Source organism: Octopus bimaculoides, chromosome 25 (assembly GCF_046866305.1).
Source record: "Octopus bimaculoides isolate indiv1 chromosome 25, ASM4686630v1, whole genome shotgun sequence".
In the NCBI taxonomy this organism is placed as follows: domain Eukaryota; kingdom Metazoa; phylum Mollusca; class Cephalopoda; order Octopoda; family Octopodidae; genus Octopus; species Octopus bimaculoides.
Genome location: NC_142952.1, coordinates 22,957,419 through 22,979,795, shown reverse-complemented (window position 1 = coordinate 22,979,795; position 22,377 = coordinate 22,957,419). Strand labels below are relative to the sequence as shown.

At 37.2% G+C, this 22,377-nt stretch overlaps 1 protein-coding gene across 2 annotated transcripts in view; it reads right to left on the bottom strand.

The window, feature by feature from the left end:
* Positions 1-1,850: 1,850 nt before the first annotated feature.
* The window catches only part of LOC106872915 (uncharacterized), a 461,458-nt gene continuing 440,931 nt past the window's right edge, over positions 1,851-22,377 (bottom strand). The window contains exons 8-11 of one of the 2 annotated variants that reach the window (XM_052976438.2): positions 8,560-8,720; positions 7,491-7,598; positions 5,188-5,439; positions 1,851-2,811 (exon numbers count right to left, since the gene is read on the bottom strand). In XM_052976438.2, coding sequence (XP_052832398.2) covers positions 2,774-2,811; positions 5,188-5,439; positions 7,491-7,598; positions 8,560-8,720 — 559 coding nt within the window. In that variant the 3' untranslated portion in view covers positions 1,851-2,773. The remainder of the gene's footprint in view (positions 2,812-5,187; positions 5,440-7,490; positions 7,599-8,559; positions 8,721-22,377) is intronic. The other variant, XM_052976439.2, reaches the window with a different exon arrangement.

The following is a 22,377-nucleotide window of genomic DNA, read 5'->3' as shown; positions in this document are numbered from 1 at the left end:
GCTCCAATATGCAGATGCTGCTGCTGCTACTGCTCATGAAACAACCCCACTCCAGCGACCCTTAAGCGCCATGTGTGGGGCTCATGCTCCCCTTAAGCGCCATGTGTGGGGCTTATGCTCGTCGAGGTCTTGACATCAACATAAAAAAAAAACCAAGATCATGCAAACGTTTTTTAATCAAAAGCATCCACCAACACAACTATATATAAATCAAATGCTGACTCTTTTATCTACCTAGGCATTGTCATATCATAAAATGGACATGTTGAAGCTGGCATCCTATGACAGATCAACCTTGCCTCTTCCTCCTTTGGACACTTTCAAGAACGAGCGTTTCTAAACAGAAATCTGAGACTTGCCACTAAGATTGCTGTCTATCGCACTGTTGTCATTTCAACATTACTGTATGGCTGCAAATGCTGGACCTTATACTGCCATCATCTAAAGAAGCTAAAGTCATTTCACATTCATTGTCTCCAACAAATTTTACACATTACTTGGAAAGATAAGGTCCCCTACACAGAAATTCTTGGGCAAGCAGGAATTTCCAGCATTGAAGCCATCATCATACACTGTCTTCTAAGATGGGTTGGCCATGTTATCAAGATGCCTGATAATCATCTCCCGAAAATGGTCTTCTTCAGAGAGCTATCAACTGATATACGCTTGCACGGGGGACCCAAGAAGAGGTTCAGGGACCATCTTAGGCTTGTTTTCAATTCCTGCAACATTCAACCGGCGCAACTTGAGCACTTTGCTTGAAACCAGCAAACCTGGTGCACCCTCTGTGACGAAGGAGCTGCACACTTTGAACTAATCTGATGTAAGAAACTTGAGGAAAAGAGACATCGACATCATCTCAGACTCACCAACAACATTATGGGAAACTTCCCTTGTCATTTGTGTTCAAGGGCATGCCATTCCAAGATCGGACTGTTTTCACATCCACCAATTCACAAAATGTAGGATAAGACCCCTAGAGGACAACGTCAGCGTCAACATTGACTGACGGCTATAAGCAAGTAAGTAAGCATATACAAAGCCCATATATTTATGTTGTAAGTAGAATAAGTTAGGAAGGACTGACAGCTCCCACTTGATCCTTTGGGTGTATCAGATCAATGAATAAAAAATACTGCTTCACATCTGACACTACATATCAGAGATGATCAAGTAACGATGTAAAATAGTGTGGGGGACAAATAGCATGTGAGAACATAACAGGGATGGGGGTATCACATAAAATAATCTGTGATCCATGAAATAACCTGAATGTCAGTCGCTTAAGATATGCTGTAAACCAGGTAACATACTCTGAGAGTCACATAAAATAGGCAGTCGGTGGGTGGGGTACACAAAATAGTTTGTGGATCATATAAAATAGTTTGTCCCACTTAAAACAGTGAGTTACGTAAATTAGTCTGTAAACCAGATAAAATAGTCTATATATTTACATATATTACATAATGTCTATCTCTCTCTCTCACTTGCTATATATATATATATATATATATATATATATATACATACACACATACATATATATATACATATATATACATATACATATATATATATATATGTAAATATATATATATATATATATATACATACACACACACATACATACATACATATGTACAGATACATACATACACAGATTATTAAAATGTCTTTAAAAATCAATTTTTAATTTACAATCTGTAAAATAATTTAAATTCAAATGTTATCAGGGATGATAACACAACATAAGATTTCATTGAAAAATAGAGTTATTTAAAATAGTTAAGAAATTCGAATATGAATTTGGTCATCATAAATAAAAAATTTCCTCTTGGTCAGAGAAATTTGGGATTTTTTAAAATAAAGTTTGATTTATTTTTCTCAGAATGATATCTTTTGAGTTGCTTTCTTGTTATTTGCATATAATTTATTTTAAGCCTTGTTTTCCTCTCTATTTTTCAATAATGATATTATGGAATCATATTGTTAAAATTGTGTATCTTGTTCTTATTGAAGAAGTCCATTGCCATTGTCTTGTGCTGGTGTTGTTATCACAATGTCGAAATGAATTCTAATTGATTGGTAATTAAGATATGGGTTGAAATTATAAAAATAAATCACAACTGGTTATTATTTATTTCATGAATGATGTTGAAACTGTCTGCAATTGGTTGGAACTTCTACATATTTGTTCTATTTCAATATTGGCTCACATTGGCATTATGAAGCAGTTGCAGTTGGTTTCTACTTCTATCTCATGTGATATTGATATAAGACATGACATCATAAGAATTTGTTGCTGACAACATAAACTTTTGAGAGAATGTGAAATAATCCTTTTTTGGAACAGTGAATCTTGAAACACATAAAGCTATAAATAACAGCATGTAAATATTGACTTGAAGAAACCCTTTTGGATATCAAAGGTCAAAGACTGCCTGCGAGGCAACAGAAAAAAAAAAGGAGTTCGAGTCCCATGGGCAGCCTTTGACTTTTTCTATGCCAAACGGATTTTCCAACCCAATATTTTACATGCTATTATTTATAGATTTATGTGATTGGTGTAAATTTCTATCACATGTGATGTTTCAAACAAACTCTAATTGGTTGTTGTTTCTACTAAATGATGCTTAATACGAACTGTGATTGGTTGATACTTGTTCCACATGTCATTAAAGGGAACTGTAAATAACTGATGTTTGTATATGGTCAATGTGTTACCAAGAAGGAAATGTGGTTTATTCTGTTGTAGCCACAAATTATTCTTTTCTTATATGTCAAGACGTTGCTTTTTTATGCGGAATTCATCTGTACAAAAATATAAAATGAAAATAAAGAAATTAATTAAAAAAAACACATAGCCCTACCCATTAACTATATTACATAATTGGGAGAGATATCCGACTTATAATAACCGAAAATGTTGACAAATGAATCAGAGGACTTTGTTCTCTTCGTGTGGTAGGTGGAAAGAAGAATCAATAAAGAATCAGATCTAATATTTTGTATTTGGTTACGTCTTTTTACTTTCTTACTTTAAATTCTGCTCAAGTTCACTTTGCTTTTTATCCCTTTGAAATCAAGAGAATAGGTGCCAGAATAGGTGAAATAAAAACAGGAATCACTGTAATTGACTACACCTTTGAAAATAGTACTTCAGAATGGCCACAGTCAACTGAAATCCATGTTGGATATATTTGAAACTTGTTCTATTACAGGCAGCAAATAGATCTGCTGTGTACCAACGATGTGGGATCATGTTTCTTTTGTCATTTTATATTACGTTTATGGTTGTCACACAACAACAATAAATACAGCTGATCTGTTATCCTTAATGTGGCTATCGGCTGTCACCTAACACATAATGCAGATGTCACACACCTCACATAGCACATTGAACAGATGGTTTCTCTACTTACTAAAGGTGTCATCTTTAAGGTGGTGAGCTGGCAAAATTGTTAGCATGCTGGGCAACATGCTTAGCAGCATTTCTTCCATCTTCAAGTTTTGAGTTCAAATGACTTTGCCTTTCATCCAATTGGGGTTGATAAAATAAGTACCAGTTAAGCATTGGAGTCGATGTAATTGGCTCAACTCCTCCCCTGAAACTGCTGGCCTTGTGCCAAAATTTGAAACCAATGTAGGTGTGATCTGTGTCACACCACATGACATACTAAAATATAACTAGTTAGTATACTTAATGTTGCTATCACATACTCTAAGACACATTGGATAGAACTGGTTTAAATACAGAGTTCACTGGGTATATGTGAACAAACTCTAGCAAGTTATTAATATAAGATGATCTAATGCAATATTAAACTGCATGCACTAAATATCAACTTTCTCAGTTCTCTCCCAGACACACTGACAGCACCCACAGGGCAGGTTCCAGTCTGATAGAGGAAACGAAAAGGCATGCTTTGTCTGTTACTCTAGCTGTTAACCACAGTGATCTGAAGACCATCAGCTTTTTGAACATGGTTAAGTCCTTTGCATTCAAGCTCAAGAAAAAATTGGAGGCCACCGACAGGGAAATATCATCCAAAATGAAGAGAGAAAGAAACATCCTCCATGATGAGACATCATCAAGATTACTGAGTTAGTTTGTCTGTCAAGTCCAGGATAGCACCAATGACAACCTCAGTAGCTTGATGAGGGCAACCACTCAAGGTCACAGTGTTCTCTATCAGATGAGGAGTGTGAGGACATAATTGCAGTGGTAAATGAAAAACCTAATGTACCAGATTCTTGGCTTTTATTAGAGAGTGGTGGTTGAGAGCAAATAAAAATTAAAATATTTTTATTTAGTAATTGAAGAATTATTGATAAAAATAGAATTGGAACTTCTTAGTCTCAATAGTTTCTAAGATAACAGAATGGACACTGAATCATCCAACCTATTAAACCAACAGAGAAGGGCAAAAACAGTGGCACCTAATTTTTTGGTGGTTGGATATACATATAGCGAGATTTTATGTAAGTCTGAGAGAGAGAGAGAGAGAGAGAGAGAGAGAGAGAGAGAGAGAGAGAGAGAGAGAGAGAGAGAGATTCAGTGGTGGTAGTAATGAAAAGATGATTGGTGATGTTTGAGGGATAATGACAGTAGTGGGTGTGGTAGGAGTGATAATGGTAATGACAGTAGTAGTAGTAGTAGTAGTAAAAATATTGTTTCAGATTATAGCACTAGGCCAGCAATTTTTAAGTGGAAGAGAGTTTGTCAATAACATTGATACTAATGCTCAACTGGTACTTATTTCATTGACCCCCGGAAAGATGAAAGGCAAAATTGATCTTGGTGGAATTTGAACTCAGAACATAAAGAGCTAGAAGAAATGCCACTAAGCATTTTGCCCAATGCACTAATGACTGCTGACTCTCCGCCCTTGAAGTAGTAGTAGTAGCAGCAGCGGTGGCAGTAATGAAGGTAGCGAGCTAGCAGAACCATTAGCACACCAGGCAAAATGCTTAGCGGCATTTCATCCATCTTTACATTCTGAGCTCAAATTCTGCTGAGATTAACTTTGCCTTTCATTCGTTCAGGATCGATAGAATTAGTACCAGTTGAGCACTGGGGTTGTTTTAATTGGCTTTCCCTCTTCCCCGAAACTACTGGCCTTGTGCCAAAATTTGAAACCTATAATACTAATGATCTGCAACAATACAAAACCACAACAAGCACACCTCTCGTATCTTTGATCAGCTGCAGCACTTTTTCACAACCTCTTGGGTTGCGTGGAGACAGTCTAGAAATTGCTGATACACAGGACAGGCCATCATTTAAGGTTTGGACAGCAGAAGGCAGTTTCTGAGAGCTTGGTGAAGATTTCAGCACCATTTCAGTCAAGGCTGTTGTCACCTTGTCTGATGATAACAAGGCAGTTTCTAAGTTGACAATCTCAGCATCAAGGGACTGGTTCCATACATCGTGGTCATCTAAAAGAATAAAAACAAAGAAAAATTAAACTTTCATGTTAAAGTACCCCTAAGTTACTGGCGTACCTTAAATGGAATACCCATCCATCAATGAATCTGGATCAGTAATTGCATCTTTTATCTTTTACATGTTTAAGTCATTGGACTGTAGCTATGTTGGGCACCACATTCAAGTGTTTTAGGCAGACAGATCGACCCCAATATTTTTTTTTATGTCCAGTACATATTTTATTGGTCCTTTTGCTGAAACACTAAGTTATGGGGACATAAACAAACCAACACTGGTTGTCAAGCAATAGGGCAAGGGCAAACACAGGCACACTCACACACATGATGGGCTTCTTTCAGTTTCTATCTCTCAAGTCCACTCACAAAGAATTGGTTGGCCTGGGGTTATAGTGTAACTGAACCTGGAACCCTGTGGTTTGGAAGCAAGCTTCTTACCATACAGCTACATCTGTGGACATGAGAACGAGAGCAGTTGTTAGATGCCACATTTCTGAGACTTCTATTTCAAGTTCCTTGTATTTACTTAACTTTTCAGATGATTTTACAGGAGTGTTGCAGTGATCAAACATGTTTTGTCAATGTGATTTTTTAACCACAGTACCTGGTCTATTGGCCTCAATAGCTCACTCAGTTTGAATACTAAAGTCCTAAAGAACAGTGACATCTTTATATTCTACTACTTTGGCAGGTTTATATTCCCACCAGTTCTTTTCATATGGGATTCAGACTTCTTGCATGCGACCCAGTACTAATACTGACCAAGTCTATCGTAGCGATTAGTTTATACATTTGAGGAACTTAGAACATCCATTTGTTTTTCAAGGTGCACCACAAAAGTCACAAACAGGATCAACACTAACAAGAAAGGTTTCATGTTTTTCATGTTTTCCCCTGAAATTGGGTGGTGTTTGATTTAATAATGCTTGTTATCTATATGAAGGAAGAAAGCCACTTCTTTTTGGTGAGATTTTCCATTTTACTTGAAGCCCACACCTCATCAGAGGGATTGGGTAAAATTGGATTTTAAATTTTGTTTTGCAAAATTGTTAGATTTCCTTTAAAAAACCAAAAAAAACCCAAAAAACAAAGATCCCTTGAAGAAATAATATTCACCAAAGATAAATATAATACACCTAGAATGAAAGAGTGTCTAATTGAAACAAACAGAGAGAGAAGTGTCTGCTCAGCAAGTAACTGGCACTGTTTTTATGAAAACAGTAGATAATACCAGAGAGAAGAGAAGACATCAGTGGTCATCTGCTTTGAATACTGAAGGAAAAGTCAATAGTATCAACAACAAAAACAATAAAGGAAAAAGTGGTCAGAGAAATGTTTCAGTCATTAGACTGCAGTTATGCTGGGGGCACTGCCTTGAGAAATTTGACCATTGGGTTAATAGCTAAACGTGCTGATTTGTACCACAGAGAAGTTTATTCAACTTCAACAAAGATTTTCAAATTTGACACCTTCAGAATCAGTTGTTAACAAAAGCATTTTCAGTGCAATCAACCAGAACAGTAGCAGTGATACACCAATCATGGGTGGATACCCTTCTTATATATCATCATCATCATTGTTTAAATACCCACTTTTCCAAAATTGTATGGGACAGACAGAACTCACTGGGGAAGATTTTTTATGGCTGGATGTTTTTCCTGTTGCCAACCTTCACTTATTTCCAAGTAAGGTAATATTTACCCATGACCAGACATATTTTCCATGGAAGATTGGGAATGAAGGACACTGCTTACATGACAGTGTCAATCACAACTATCATGCAAGGAGACAACACATACACACACGTATATGCAACAGGCTTCTTTCAGTTTCTGTCTCCCAAATCCACTCAAAAGATTTTAGTTTGCTCATGGCTAGAGAGAAGACACTTGTGCAAAGTGCTGTGCAGTACAACTGAACCCAAAACCATTTAGCTGGGAAGCAAACTTCTTACCTCAAAGTCACTGTTACTTCATCTCTGATTGTTGTCAACATTTTTGTGAAAAAAAAAAAAAGAAATCATAATTTTTCTAAGAAATATTTACCAAAGAGATCTTCTGGCAAAAGACTGCGGTCATCTGAGCGAGAAGATATGCTACGTGTACTTTCATTTGCTTTATCACAGATGGATTTATTCTTTGGATTTTTGGAATCTGAAGAAGAAATATTAAGCCATTTGCTTTTTCTTTTTTTAAGAAAATTGAAGAACTGTGCTCCTCAAACTTTTAAAAATACTGCCCCATTTGTTTTAGTAACAATTTTTCAATGCCCTATTCCTTGTTATGATTCAAAGTGCTTCCCCATTTTTAACCATTTTCCATTCACATTACTGTAACAAACGTAACTATTATTTATTCACATTGTTTGGATTAATCAGACATAATCTCATAACTTTGAGATTTTGATGAAGTGTTTATTTTTAGAATGACATTGTAGTAGATGCATGAGAAGCCAGATCTGGTTGGTTTGACCATAAAACAATGTAGAATATTTGGGCTTGATATGGACAGTTTAAATGCTGAAGGGTTAATGCCAAAGTGATTTAATTCTGGGAACTTGTTGGATGCGCCTAACTACTTATCTGAGCTGATGTTTGATGCATCTCCACTTGGTCTTGCTTTTTGATACAACCTTTATCACATGGCTTCAACCAAACTCAGGTACCTATTCTCTGTGAAGACATAGAAAATATTTGGTAACTGCTTATCTAAGAGTTTGAACCTCACAAAGGAGATCATGAATGACTGGGGAGACACTGTGCTGGAGAAAACCTATCCAACCCATGCATGTAGGGAAAATGGGATATAAAAACAATGATGATGATGATGATGATGATGATGATGATGATGATAACGCACATCAACATAAAAGGCAAGCATGTTCATACAAAGGTTTTGTTGTTTAAGAAATCAGTTTTGATTCTGACTCTCCATCTCCTCCTTCTCCCTCTCCCCCTCCTCCTCCTCCTCCTTGCTGCTGCCACCATTAGCGTGAAAGTATCAGGAGTGCATTCTCATAGCTAATCCTCATTATTGCCATCATCATCTTCCCCGTCATCTCCACCACTATCATCACTGTCATCACCATCACCATCAAAAACATAAATACACTTACCACCACTGCCACCACCACTGCCACCACCAGCAGCAGTATTTGTTCCTTCAGTTTTCTGTTGGGGTTTGTTATTGTTGCGTATTCTTTGGAATTCTTCTTGTTTCTGTTTTTGTCTCTGAATTCGTTCCTGGCGCTGGTTTTCAGTGTAGCATGGAGAAACCCTGTTTTTTAAGAGCACAAGAAATCAACTTCAATATTGTAAAAAAAAGACTCCCCAACCCACCCAAACACGTACACAACCCATGTAGCTCCCCAGTTTGTTGTTGTTGTTTAGTCTCAAGGAGGTAGACTTCACTTATCACTCAGTTTAATACTATCATTTGGCTCACGGAGGGGGTGGGTCTTTACTGATGTTGACTGCTTCAAACATTTGGTCATCATTCCTCTGACAGAGGCAGAAATAAAACAAAAATGACCTAATTGAGCAAACTTATGATCAAAGGTGTTTCAACCATGACTATCCTGTCTTTTGGAATATATAAGACTACACAGTCCAATGTTAACACTGGTTGTCAAGTGGTTAGCGGGGGACAAACACAGGCACAAAGTCACATACATATATAATAAGAGTTGCTTGTGGCACAAAGAAAGTATCTGGTACATGCTGTTAAGAGGTTGGCATTAAAAGGGTGTCCAACTATAGAAGCCATACCAAGCAGACACAGGGGCACACTGCAGTCCTTGGATCTGAATGAAAGCATACAGAACCGATTTGTCACTCTGTGTGCATCTTGGGAAAGCCTCTCTGACAGCACTTCCATGCCTGTAGAGTTCATCCCAAACTGGAAATACCCCCTGGTAACTCTGCCAGGCCAGGGATTTTTGGAAATTATCCATAGGCCAACCTAAAGGAACAGTTGATTCTTGCTGACACCCAAAGCCTCCTCAAGAACATTGTTGCACTTACTTGCCATTAACCTTCTAGAGAATGCCAGAGTTGAACTTTCACTATCTGCATTGTCTGACTGACTGAAGATTGTGAGTGTTTGACAACACTCTAAGTGTTAGGCACCCTCCCTTGGTCTACGCTTGATCCAGGACTACAGCTCAGTCAAAGAGATAAGTTGTGGAAAATCCTGTCTAACAGTGACCACACCTGCTCACTTGTAAGGAAGTGCTAGAGATGTCATAACCTTAGCGTATGTCTGCACATCAGTAGCCATAGCAGGTCCAGCTCTCCATTCAATGGATGTTGACAGCAGATGGAGCACCTGACCAGTGGAATGCTTCCACTCCACAGAAAGTGAAAGAGTATATGCTCCAGTTTGGTCTCATGTAAACTGAGGCAATGGTCATGTGGTAATATATAATGTAGGTGATGTAAGCATTTGCTACCTCTGCTCAACCTTTCAGGGAAAGCTTTCTTTTGGCCCGTTTCTGGGTGTGATTGGCTACCCTACTTGTCATTTCATCCCAGTTCTTCTCAACCTGGAGATCCAGACCAAACCAGATCCTGAGCAATTTAATCGGTCCCTCTGCCCAACATCCAATGACACTGGAAACATGGACCTGCCTCTCCAGGTCTGAGCTCTGCAGGAGATAAGTTGATGATACCATTGATCCCAAGATTTGACCGATACTCAAATGATGAAAGGCAAAGTTGTCCTAAGCAGAATTTGAACTCAGAATGTCAAGAGGAAGAAGAAATACCACCGAAGCATTTTGTCTAAAACCCTCACTGACTTTTCTTGGTTAATTTTTGCTCCTATTGCCACCTCATATACTTTTAAAGCCGACCAAATCTGTGTGCTTAGTGCTCAACACTATGGCAGTGACATTGTCTGCATATGCTGACATGGCTCTCCCACATCCTAGTTTGTGCAGGATGCCTCTCAACACCTCCAATTTATGCAGTAGTGGTTCTAGAGCCAGTACATACAGAAGAGATGGGCATGGACACCCTTGACAGACCTGAAAGGTAACCACAACCTGGACTACTAAGCAGATGTAGCTGTACATTGTGGCAATTCACAAAACAGGACCAAAGCTGACCACCATGAGAACGGCTACCAAGTATTGGTGGTCAATCCTACCAAAGGCTTTAGATTGATCCAAATTGAACAAGACCCCACCCATGCCAGCTTCTTTACCCACCCTGTCTACAATGTTACATGAGGTGGAGGTTGTCATAAATGGATCTGCTTGTGATGGCACATGTTTGCACATCACCAATCAGTTCCATGACAACAAGCATCAACCTCTTTGCTAATACCTTAGCGAAAATTTTGAAATCTGTGTTCAGCAACTTTTAAAGAAAACTTACAAACCACAAACATGCATCTTTTTGCTCCAGACAGAAATAATAATAATGATGATGATGATGATGATGATGATGATGATAAGAAGAAGTAGAAGAAGAAGATAATAATATTAACAAGAAAAGATGGGCTACAGCAAATATTCTGCTCAATACCACAGATTTGCTTGTCAGTTGCTTGACCGTAACCAGTTGAGCAAGTCCCTCAGTGGCTGACGATATATGCATTTCAGATCATGAGCAGAAGTAATGGGGGAGCATCACAGCCATGTGTTGAGAGGAATTCTTTGGGGTTTGGATAATTCACCTCTGGAAACATAGGTGTTTTGTTCATCATCCTTAAAACAAACCTTATTCAGGGACCTTTTGAGCGGGATGGGCTACTTGATCTGAAGAAAATCCTAACATGACCTGCAAGGTCATGCACTGTTTATCTTGATATAAGATCACCATGTCACGCACATATGGTTGCAATGCATGTGCCTGGTGTACCCTTTGTATATTTGCACCCCAGTGTCACTTTGATGGCATGCGCTACTTTCTCACTCAATAATAATAATAATAATAATAATAATAATGATAATAAAAATTCATTCTTATTTAGGGACAAGGCCAGCAGTTTTAAGAGGAGGGGATTAGATGATACCGTCAACTCCTGTACTTAACTGGTCTTAACACTTCTGACCTTGGAGTGATGAAAAATAAAGTTGACCATAGCAAAATTAGAACTCTGGATATAGAGAACCAGAAGGAACACTGCAGAGCATATTTTCTGATGTTCTAACGATTCTGCCATTCTATTATCCTCAATAATAATAACGGGTTTCTAATTAAGGTAATGATTTTTGAGGAGATGCAGGAGATAAGTCGATGATACCATTGATCCCAAGATTTGACCGATACTCAAATGATGAAAGGCAAAGTTGTCCTAGGCAGAATTTGAACTCAGAATGTCAAGAGGAAGAAGAAATACCACCGAAGCATTTTGTCTAAAACCCTAACTGTTCTGCCAGTTCACTAATAATAATAATAATAATAATAATAATAATAATAATAATAATACTGGTGGTTGTGGTGGTGATGGGAGAGGTAGATACTGTCTGACATTAAATTCAAGCTGCAACCGTTGAAAAATATCCCGCCCAAATGTGGAGAGATTATTATACTCATCTGCTTTAAATAAATAGATTAAAAAAAAAAACATTCTAAGACGCATTGCAAAATGATAAGAGGAGACAAATATACTGATAAAGTATAGTGTATGTATGTGTGAGTCTCTAGAGCATGTGTGTATGTGCAGATAAAGACACACATATATATATCTAGAGAGAGAGAGAAAGAGAGAGAAGTGGGGGAAGACACATGCATACAGATAACGTATACTGTATGAAGATGCATCTGTATGTGTGTGTGTGTTTATACATACACACACATATATATACATACATATATTTATATATGTGTGTGAGTAAGTGTACAAAGAAAGCCTCTTGTATAAGTATCAGTGTTGTTGGTGGTGGTGGAGAGTGAAAGTTTAGAATAAGATATTCATAGAACATCTTCCTGTGTGATAAAAATGTGGCTTAACTCAAAGACCAAATTTTAGGCAAGATTATTCACCTTTTAGGCAATTTTATTTACATTATTTTTTCTATACATGCGTGCACACACACAAGTACATAATACTTACAAGAAATTCACTTTAGGTTTATATAATTGATGAGGGAAATGGAAAATGGATTTAGTATGAATTCAACACGATGCTCATTTCGGCCCATCCTGCAGCTGTCCTTTACAGGTAGTGTATTGTGCATCTAGATGTGTTGCATCAAGCAGTGCAATCTGTGTCACCTCAGGCATTTGGTGTCAAAAGATATAGGACTACATATTCTGAGTTCCTCTTGGCATGTTCTACTCACTCGTACCACCCACATACTACGAGCACCAAAATATATGCTTCAAATGTTTCAATGCTTACAATAAATAACTCATGTCTCACTTCCATAGAGCAACGATGGCAGAACATGTGTGTTATAAACCTTAACTTTAGTTTGGATAGATATGCTATGGTGTGACCAGAGGCGCTTGTGAAGTCTATCAAAGGAATCACAATCTTTGTTAATTCTATATGAAATTTCATTAGCAAGACCAGGTAGTGCTCAGAGTACTTCCTAAATATATGAATTTGGTGACAACTTCTAACCTTTGTCCATGTATAGTTACAGAAGGTTCCATATAAAGCTTAGAGGCGGGGGTCGTCGGTTGGTACATCAGAACAGTTTTCTTCAAGTTAACTGTAAGGCCCAATGCTGTACATGCTGCAGGGATCTTGCTCATCATGTGTTGCATGTCTTCCTGGGAATGTGCCAACAGGTCACAATAATCTGCATACAAGAACGCAATGATGTGAGCATGAAGAACTTTTGTTTTTGCTACAAAGTCTTTTGAGGTTGAAAAGTTTTCCTGCTGTCTTATATCTTATATAGACCCCTTCAGCTCAGTCTTTGAATGCTATTTAAAAGACTATTGTAAAATAAAGAGTAAACAAGGTAGGAGCAGGAATATCATCCTGTTTCACACCATTTTCTACAGAAATTGGATCTGACAGGGTACATCCAACACTAACTCTCACCTCCATCTCATCATGAAATTATCTAAGCATTCTCACAAATTTTTCAGGAAAGCCTAGGTTTTTCAACATCTCCCAAATTGCAACTCTATTTACAGAATCAAATGCTTTTGTCAGATCAATAAAAACTTGATATGAGTCCATATCCTATTTGATGCACTTCTCTTATATCTGTCTGGCTGAAAATATCATATCCATGGTACTCCTACCACCTCAGAACCAACATTGTGATTCTGGTAGAACTCATCAGCAATGTGCAGATGCAATCTATCAAGCATTACCCTACAAAGGACTTTCCAGCCACAACTAACAGACAAATGCCATGAAAATTATTGCAGACATACTCTCCACTTTTCAATTTATAGAGTATCTCCATAATTGTATCATGCCAATCCTGAGGAACCACCTCACTATGCCAAACCCTTTGAATCACATCTGTCAACATTGAACAGAGATGTTCACTACCATATTTGTATATCTCTGTACTTAATCCATCCATAGCAGGGGCCTTTCCATTGTTCAATTTCATGAGAGCTGCTTTTATTTCAGCCAGAACCTCTGCTGAAAAATGTTTTGTTGGTCTTTCAGGTATATTATCAAGAGCAGAAAGATCAAATTTGGTGTGTCTACTGAGCAACTCATCAAAGTGTTCTTTCCATTTCCCAACAATATCTTTAGGATTTGTTAATAATTCTGTGCCATTTTCGCTATGACGTGGAACAACCATTGATGAAGTTGGACCATAAACTTTTTTCAAGAGAGAGTAAAGAAGTTTTGAATTGTTAGTATTTGAAGCGTCTTCGATTTCATTGCATTTATCACAACCAATTTTCCTGCATCCTCCTCAGTTTCCTCTGCACTGTTGTTTTTACTTCCTTAAAATATGTAGATGCTGTCCTGTTCATTGAAAAGGAAGCATTTAGCAACATATTGAATGCCTTTCATGTCTCTAAGATAAGACCAATTTCTTTACCATTATTGTCGAACCAACCTGGTGCTTTGTAAGTGTGTGTGTGTGTATCACGTCATATAGCAGAAACAACTGTAAGGTAATGAAGTTCATCATTTATTCCTTTGTCATCTCAATTTCTAATTAATGCTCTGTGCTCAACTAATGCTTCATTCAGAAGCATATGTATATTGAGTTCTCACACCAGGTTATTAGTCTCACAATGCCTATTAGTATTGCATGGCTGCAGTCTAATGACTGAAACAAGTGACACACACATACACCTACACATACACACAAATCTAAAATCCAATGCACAACATTTGAAATTTAAAATTTCCCACATGAGTTTTATCCAATTTCTGATCTCAGGAGATTAAAAAAATAAAAACAAGCAAAAAATCATGTATGGGCGATGTCCCTCCTACTTCTCTTCCTCACCATCACCATCACCACTGCCATCATAATCTTCATCAAACAACTGAATAGAATGAAAGATAAAAAGAAATAAACTGATATCCAACTAACATTCTAGATATTATAGTCTATTTAATGTTTAATTAGGCAAGTGACAGCTTTAGAGATTGCTGTAGATTTATGAGGTGACAGTTCATGTCTATTTTATCTCCCTTCTCTCTCTTTATCCTTAAAATTTACCCTGCCCAAACCTGAAACAAATTAGATAACCTTAATCCAAGCAGATAAAACTTCCAGGATTTCTTTTTTTTTTATCCTTTTTACATCAATTAACCATCATTAACCATGGGTAGATGGAAACAGCTGGATATCTCCTTCCCTCTGGTCTTTCCTGGCAATTATCTTCTCAGCTGTGAAGTAGAAAAGATCGGCTGTTGTTGTTGTTGTTTAGCCCTAGGCTACAGCTAACTGTCATTTGAGCAGATCTATGATCAAAGGTATTCCAGTCTGAAGAGAACACTCAAGTTGCCTCATAAATTTAAAGTGAAGTAACTGTCCTTATTTAAGATGATAGAGACTTATAATTTCACTGTTAGTTTCAGTGGGGTGAATGACAAACGGCCATATAGAAGCTCCCTCATTAGTTTGTATTGTTGCTGATGCAGCAGCAGCAGCAGCAGTAGCAGTAGTAGTAGTAGTAGTAGTAGTAGTAGTAGTAGTGATGGTGGTGCTACTACTGTTACTACATTTCTTCTTCCTCTTCTTCTGAAAAGAGTAAGGATATGACCACTGCAAGTGATCATAGAAGAGTGCCACTTCTGCCTGGCTGGCCATATTCCCCATCAAGCCAACCAACAGCTCTCAAAAATAACCATGACTTGAGTACTACCTGTTGGCAGGTGTAGAAAAGGGTAGGCTAAAGATCGTTGGAGAGCAAACATTTCAGGACGACCTGAAGACAGTCGATGTTATGTGGAATGGACGTGCAAGAGTAGCAGCCAACTGAATCCAGGGGGGGGGGGGGTAAAGCTTGCTGCTCAATGCACTGAGAAGCATAGAAGGAACTAAAGCTAAGCAGTAGTAGTCAGAAAAAAGATTCATAAGGATGGTTTCCTGGATTCTGTGGCATATATATTCACCCCTTGGATAAGATGCCAGTCTGTTGTAGGATTACTCATTTTTGCCAGCTGAGTGGACTGGAGCAACGTGAAATGAAGTGTTTTGCTCAAGAACACAACACATCACCCAGTCCAGGATTTTTTAATCCACAATCTCATGAGTGCAATATCCTAACCACTAAGCCACACACCTCCACTAAGTAGTAGTAGCAGTAGTAGATATAACTTCAGGTCAATCTTGGTCAAGCAGATCCATAATCAAAGACATCACAACCATAACAACTTTATTTTTTATTTCAGTAACCCTGATTGTAGATCCTTCTTGTTGGCTCAAAAGAAAACCTGTTAGGTCAGCTAGGTTAGGTGAGGCCTGTAAAGTTATGAGCCTTGCCCTAAATACAATATCTGATGCTTTTGAAATCCTGATTTGGATCTTAACCATCCAGCTACAGCCGGCTGTAGACAAGGGCAGAACTTATAAGTTTTAGGAGGAAAAGAAATTTGAAATTCACTTATCCCTCCACAACATAAATCTTAAAAAGTCCTGCAGGTGAAAATAGTCTGGGAATTATTACCAACAATGATCTGCACTGGATGGACTACATTTCTAAATTCATAAAAATACTGAAAGTGTCTTAGCATCGATCAATAAAATCTTTTTTAGCTGCTCACTGGCTCCCTATTTAATGCTATATATGGCTATGGTAGGTACACACAGTTTGTACCTGCAATTTAAACACCTTATCTTCTCCAGAATAGTTGTAAACTGAAAGGTGTCAAGAGATGTGCAATCAAATGAATACTCTTTTGGGGCATATCATATCCTGAACTGACTTACCAGCATAACTGGTAACAGGGTTACCAGTTATTCAAACATTCTATAAAATGTTAACAAAGTGTTTACAACACAGGTTTATCTCTTCATGGGCAGAAAAGGGATCAAAATGAAGAGACCTTCAGCTTTTGTTAAACTGTTATCATAAAAAAGACTACCTATTTTCTGTCTATGAAAGAGATTCATTGTGCATAGCTAAAGTGAATACAAACTCAAAAATAATCAAAATTAGTCTAATTTTTATTACAGTGCTGGGTTGGTAATGTGCACCGCACAACAAATTTTTAAGGATAATCTAAAATGAAAGGTAAATCTTTTTAATAAAATACAAATTAGCCTTGCTGTAGCAGATAAATATTTTCTGGCAGTCACCATATCTAGAATATATTGCTTTTCTGGACATCAATACATTAAATCTTTGATGTTTAGCAGCCCACAAAATTATCCATCTTTCCAACATCAACTTTGACAATGGTTCTGAATTCACTATTTCAACCAATCATGTTATGCTCATAACATCCAAAACACAGCACAAAACCCCTGAATTTCAAAACCATTTTTTCACACTCAGAGTTATATTTTTTGTTAGCAGTCAGGACATTGCATCCTTAAAAAAATTCCATGCTTCCCGAAATTCCCCAACATTATTCCTGACATGTCTATGCACCCTCTCCTCTATATGGCTCTTTTACTGTTCACTTTTCTATCTGTTTGTGGTTAATCTTCCACACAATGCATTCACTTTTGGCTGTCGTTGCTGTCTTTCTTTACTTAACTTATTGCAGGTTTCTGCTCCCTTTTACATTTTTCCAACAAGCTGTAATAAACCTGGGCAATGTATACAGTTAAATTATTTTATATGTGGAGTGGTTGGTTTTAGGAAGGGTATCCAGCCATAGAAACAAAGCCAGGAGAACTATTGTGGACCCTGGCCTTACCAGTTCCTGTCAAGCTGTCTAACCCATGCCAGCACTGAAAACAGATGTTAAATGATGATGATGATGATGATGATGATGATGAAGAAGATATATATAAGAAATTAGAATGACAAAGGAATAAGCAATTATTTTATGAATTTTATTAGCTTACAGCTGTTTCTGCTATAAGATGCAGTGCACTCAGAGTGGAGTGCTTCAGTATCACCTTATAACTTCATCAGAGTATCAAACATAAAGTGCAGTTTTATTTGGAAAAACATTTACATCTATATATACACAGAAAAGTATTACCAGTAAAAAAGCATAAACATATGTGGGAAATAAAATTTAGGGGATTGAGGGGAAGAAGCCTCTCCCAGAATTAGAATAAGATCATTTTAAAAAACGCATAAGGACAGGTTTATGAGGAATTTCTATGATAAGATGTAAACAGGTTTTTTTACCACTCTGTACTTGACTAATTCTTCATTCTGAAGCTTATGTATATTGAGTTCTAATACCAGGTTATTAGTAACGCAATCCCTAAGCAAAATATCAAAATATATACATACATACATCATGGACTCTCCCGTTATTAGATGACATGTGAGGGTCTGGCAATTTCTTGCCGAACAACCACACAGATGATCTGTTTATAATGATCAAATGTCTGTGTTCACATAAGCTCACTCTCTCCATCAAATCCACATTACCTGTACAGGTGCACCATGTACCAGATGCCAGATGACGAAATGATTGCACAGCAACATGAAATGAAGTGCTTTGGTCAAGAACACAAAGCAATGCTCAGTCTGGCAATCAAACCTACAATCTCGCAATAATGAGTGCAACACACCAAACACTAAGCCATGCGCCTTCACATACATACATACATGTATCTATATATATAAGTCAGGAACAAAATAGAGACAGATATCTATTACAAACTCACAGACTCGGAACAGTAGCTGCCATTTGATTCTTGCCACCCGAGACACACCAGGATGAGCATCCCATTTCGTTTAGCCAAAAGAATTTGCACAATAGTATCAGACGCAAACACCCGTTACACACGACTCTAGGAATTGAAAACCATCAATAGGAATTACCCACAACCCTTAACCAACAATACGATCCAACGAATACTTAAATTGAATACCCAAGAACTTAGACGACCAAGACCAAAGAAGGAAGAAAAATTGAAAACTGTGACTTACATTTCCACACACGACCCACATAACAATGAGGCATTGAACACTATACCCCACAGCACAGCTCTACTCAAGAGAGACCCAAAGATGAATCAAATCCTCAAAACACACACAATCATCAAAAGTAAGAGACAACTAAAATCAATGAAAACGATTTTAACCCAGGCCAAATTGCACTCAACAATAACCACAAAGCCGACAGTAAAAAAGTGTGGGAGACCCAACTGTGCGATCTGTATCAATATAATAGAAGAATCTGGATACCAATTAGAACAAGATCATAATTTCACCATAAAAACTAATTTTACATGTGTATCAAAGAACTTGATTTACTTAATTACATGCTCGGGATGTAAACAGCAATATATTGGACACACAAAAACCAGCCTACATCAGAGGATGGCAGTGCACAAATCTCAAATTAGGATTCCGGAATACAGGAAAATACCTCTCAGCCAGCACATTGATGAATATCATGCTCAAGTCAGCATGTAAAATGTGGAAGTAAAACAATAATGATGATAATAATGATATGTTTTACAAGTTTACTATTAAATTAAACCTCAAGATAAGCTTTTTGTTTCATTAATGCTATTGTTGTTTGGCTCAAGGACAGCTTTGATGGTGTAGACAGACCGATGATGAAAGATATTTCAGCCATGATGATGCCAACTTTTACCCTGGTTTAGTGCACCTAGGACAATAAAATGTACCCTTCCAGATGTTTGTAAGATAGTAAGGAGTAATTTTTACCTAGATTTGGCTGTTATTTGTAGCTGGATGAACTGCCATGTATAAACCCTTTTGCTATTGTAGAGTTGCCATTATTTAGTCCAGATAAGTCTAGTTTAAGAAATACATGATTAAAAACATTCCAGGAGTGGCCAACCATACCTATTTTTATTAAGAAAAGATGTATATAAGATTATAATATTTAATGTGATTTTGCCTTTTTAAATATGGTAGAATGTAATTTGAGGATCTCCCAGCAGTTTATTTTGATCAGATCAAACAAACTCATAGAGGTTAATTTGTTAGCTTGCCATTTTGTAATGTTTACAACATGTGACTCGACACTATTTCCAAAATGTATACACACACTTACAAATGTATATATGTTGTACAGTTATTATAAACAATAAGTAAATAAAACCATGTTTACACCACAAGGGAGACATTTCAATTATAGAATAAAATGAACTTATCTTTTTCTATTAACTTCGTAACTAACTGCATGAGAAACTCCCAAAGACAAAACAATGTATATAATGTATACATAGCAATCTTGCTAAGATAGATAAAGAAACTGAGTCCAGAACTGGGAAGGCTAGTTTCGTTTTCAGTAAGCTTTATCATAGGCTTCAGAACAGTCACAATGTATCGTTGAAGGTGAAAGTCAATGTGTATAGGTCAGTGATTTTGACACCATTGCTCTATGGTGCCGAATCTTGGACCTTGTACTGAAAACACATCAACGAGCTTGATGCTTTTCATATGCGATGACCATAATCGTAACAGTGAGGTGCTAACAAAATGCAATATATCAGGTATTGAAGCCATCCTCATCAAAATACAGCTTAGATGGTCAGGTCATCTCTCACATATGAATGATATCTGAATCCCAAAGCAGCTCCTCTTTGGCCAATTCCCAACAGGAAGATCAGTTGGAAGGCCATGCTTGGGCTTCAAAGACAAACTAAAAGACAATCTGAAGTGATGTAAAATTCCCTTTTCTTCTTAGGAAAACAAAGCATTAGAACTCAGGACCTGGCACCAGTCCTGCTTCTCCTCAGTTCAACAATTTGAGTAATGTCAACTCCAACATCGGGAAAATTTTGTGCAAGCATAAAGGCATGCTGGCAAAATGCTACTCCTCTAAATGGAAAGCTTACCTGCCATTGTGGTTTTGTGGCATGATGCAAAGCAGGCCTTGCCATCCACTCAAGAAAATACTGAGTCCTCAACTTGTTCCCTTTGCCAAAATCAAAATTCCAATCATCATGGTGTTTGCAGTGATCACCAGTGATGGCGATGTTATGCCTCCATTCATCAGCCCACTCGGCTCCAGACACAACACAGAGGCCTACATCAAGTGCCTGGACGAGGTAGTGCTGCCCTGGGTCAAGAGGGTGGCTGCTGGAAGACCCTATGTCTGGCAACAGGACTCTGCACCATGCCACACAAGCAGGAGAACCCAGTCATTGCTGTCAGACAATTTCTGCAACCACATCACCCCTAACGTCTGGTCACCTAACTCCCCAGGCTGTAACCCCCTTAATTATGTGTGGGGCACAGTTGAGCGAGAGACCAACAAGACTCCTTGTAACACCAAAGATGAACTGAAGGCAAGGTTTATGGCAGCATTCACCAACTTAAACAAGGAGACCGTTCAGAAGAGTTGCAGGAGATTCCAAAATCATCTGGAGGCTGTGGTTGAAGCCAGTGGCGATTTATGGAATAACTTAGGTGATTCTAACAGAGAAAAAAATCAATGAACAATTATAATAATTAAAAGAAAAGGAAAAATTATAAGATAGTTGACAACCAAGTTAAAAATTCTCGTACTGCTAATAGAAATGAAGAAGTAGTATTCTTTAATAAAATCTCAAATTCTTTTAATATAAAAACAACTAAAAGATTTAAAAGATAACATAAACACTAACTTTAAGGTGGATTGAAATCTAAGAATATTTACTCCTTCGAAAAACAGGTATAAACATCAAGATTATGATCTTAACTCAAAGAATACTTTATGGTTAATCACTCCATTTGGTAAACAAGTTTATAATTTTTTCAAATTGTTCAATTTAGCAATTGAAAAATATTTTCCAATCAATCATAAATATTATAGAATTTTTAATAAACATAAGATCTGCATGGCTTATTGTCTTAGCAAAAATATTAATGTAAAAATAATATTGATATTTCAAAAAAGCTGTTGTAATCAGAGTAGGATAGTAAATATTAAGCATAATAGTGCCAAACAGAATAAAAAAACTCAAGTAGAAGAGGAGAACGCTAAGAATTTAAAAGTTACTGAAGAGGAAACAACATAATTTAACATACAGGGGTTGGACAAAATAATGAAAACACCCAATATCATAGCATCATAATTTTGAAATAACTATAAAACTGTCAAAAGCTTGTTTATTTTTATGCTTTTTGATTTATTATTAGTGTTGCTTAATATGTTTTGCTAAAATTGCTGTTTCTTTTCAGATATCATAAGAAAAAGGTAATCAAAATTCATTAAAATGACAAATGTATTAGACTTTCAAAGAGGTCAAATTGTTGGTGCTTGGATGGCATGCACTAGCGTAATGAAAACAGCCGAAATGTTTGGTGTATCAAGAAGTACAGTCTCAAAAGTAATGACAGCCTTTGAGAAAGAGGGAAAAACCTCCCTATTGAAACAAAACTCCAGAAGAAAACTAAAACTTTCAGAAAGGGACCGTCGGACTCTTACGAGAATTGTTAGAAAGGAT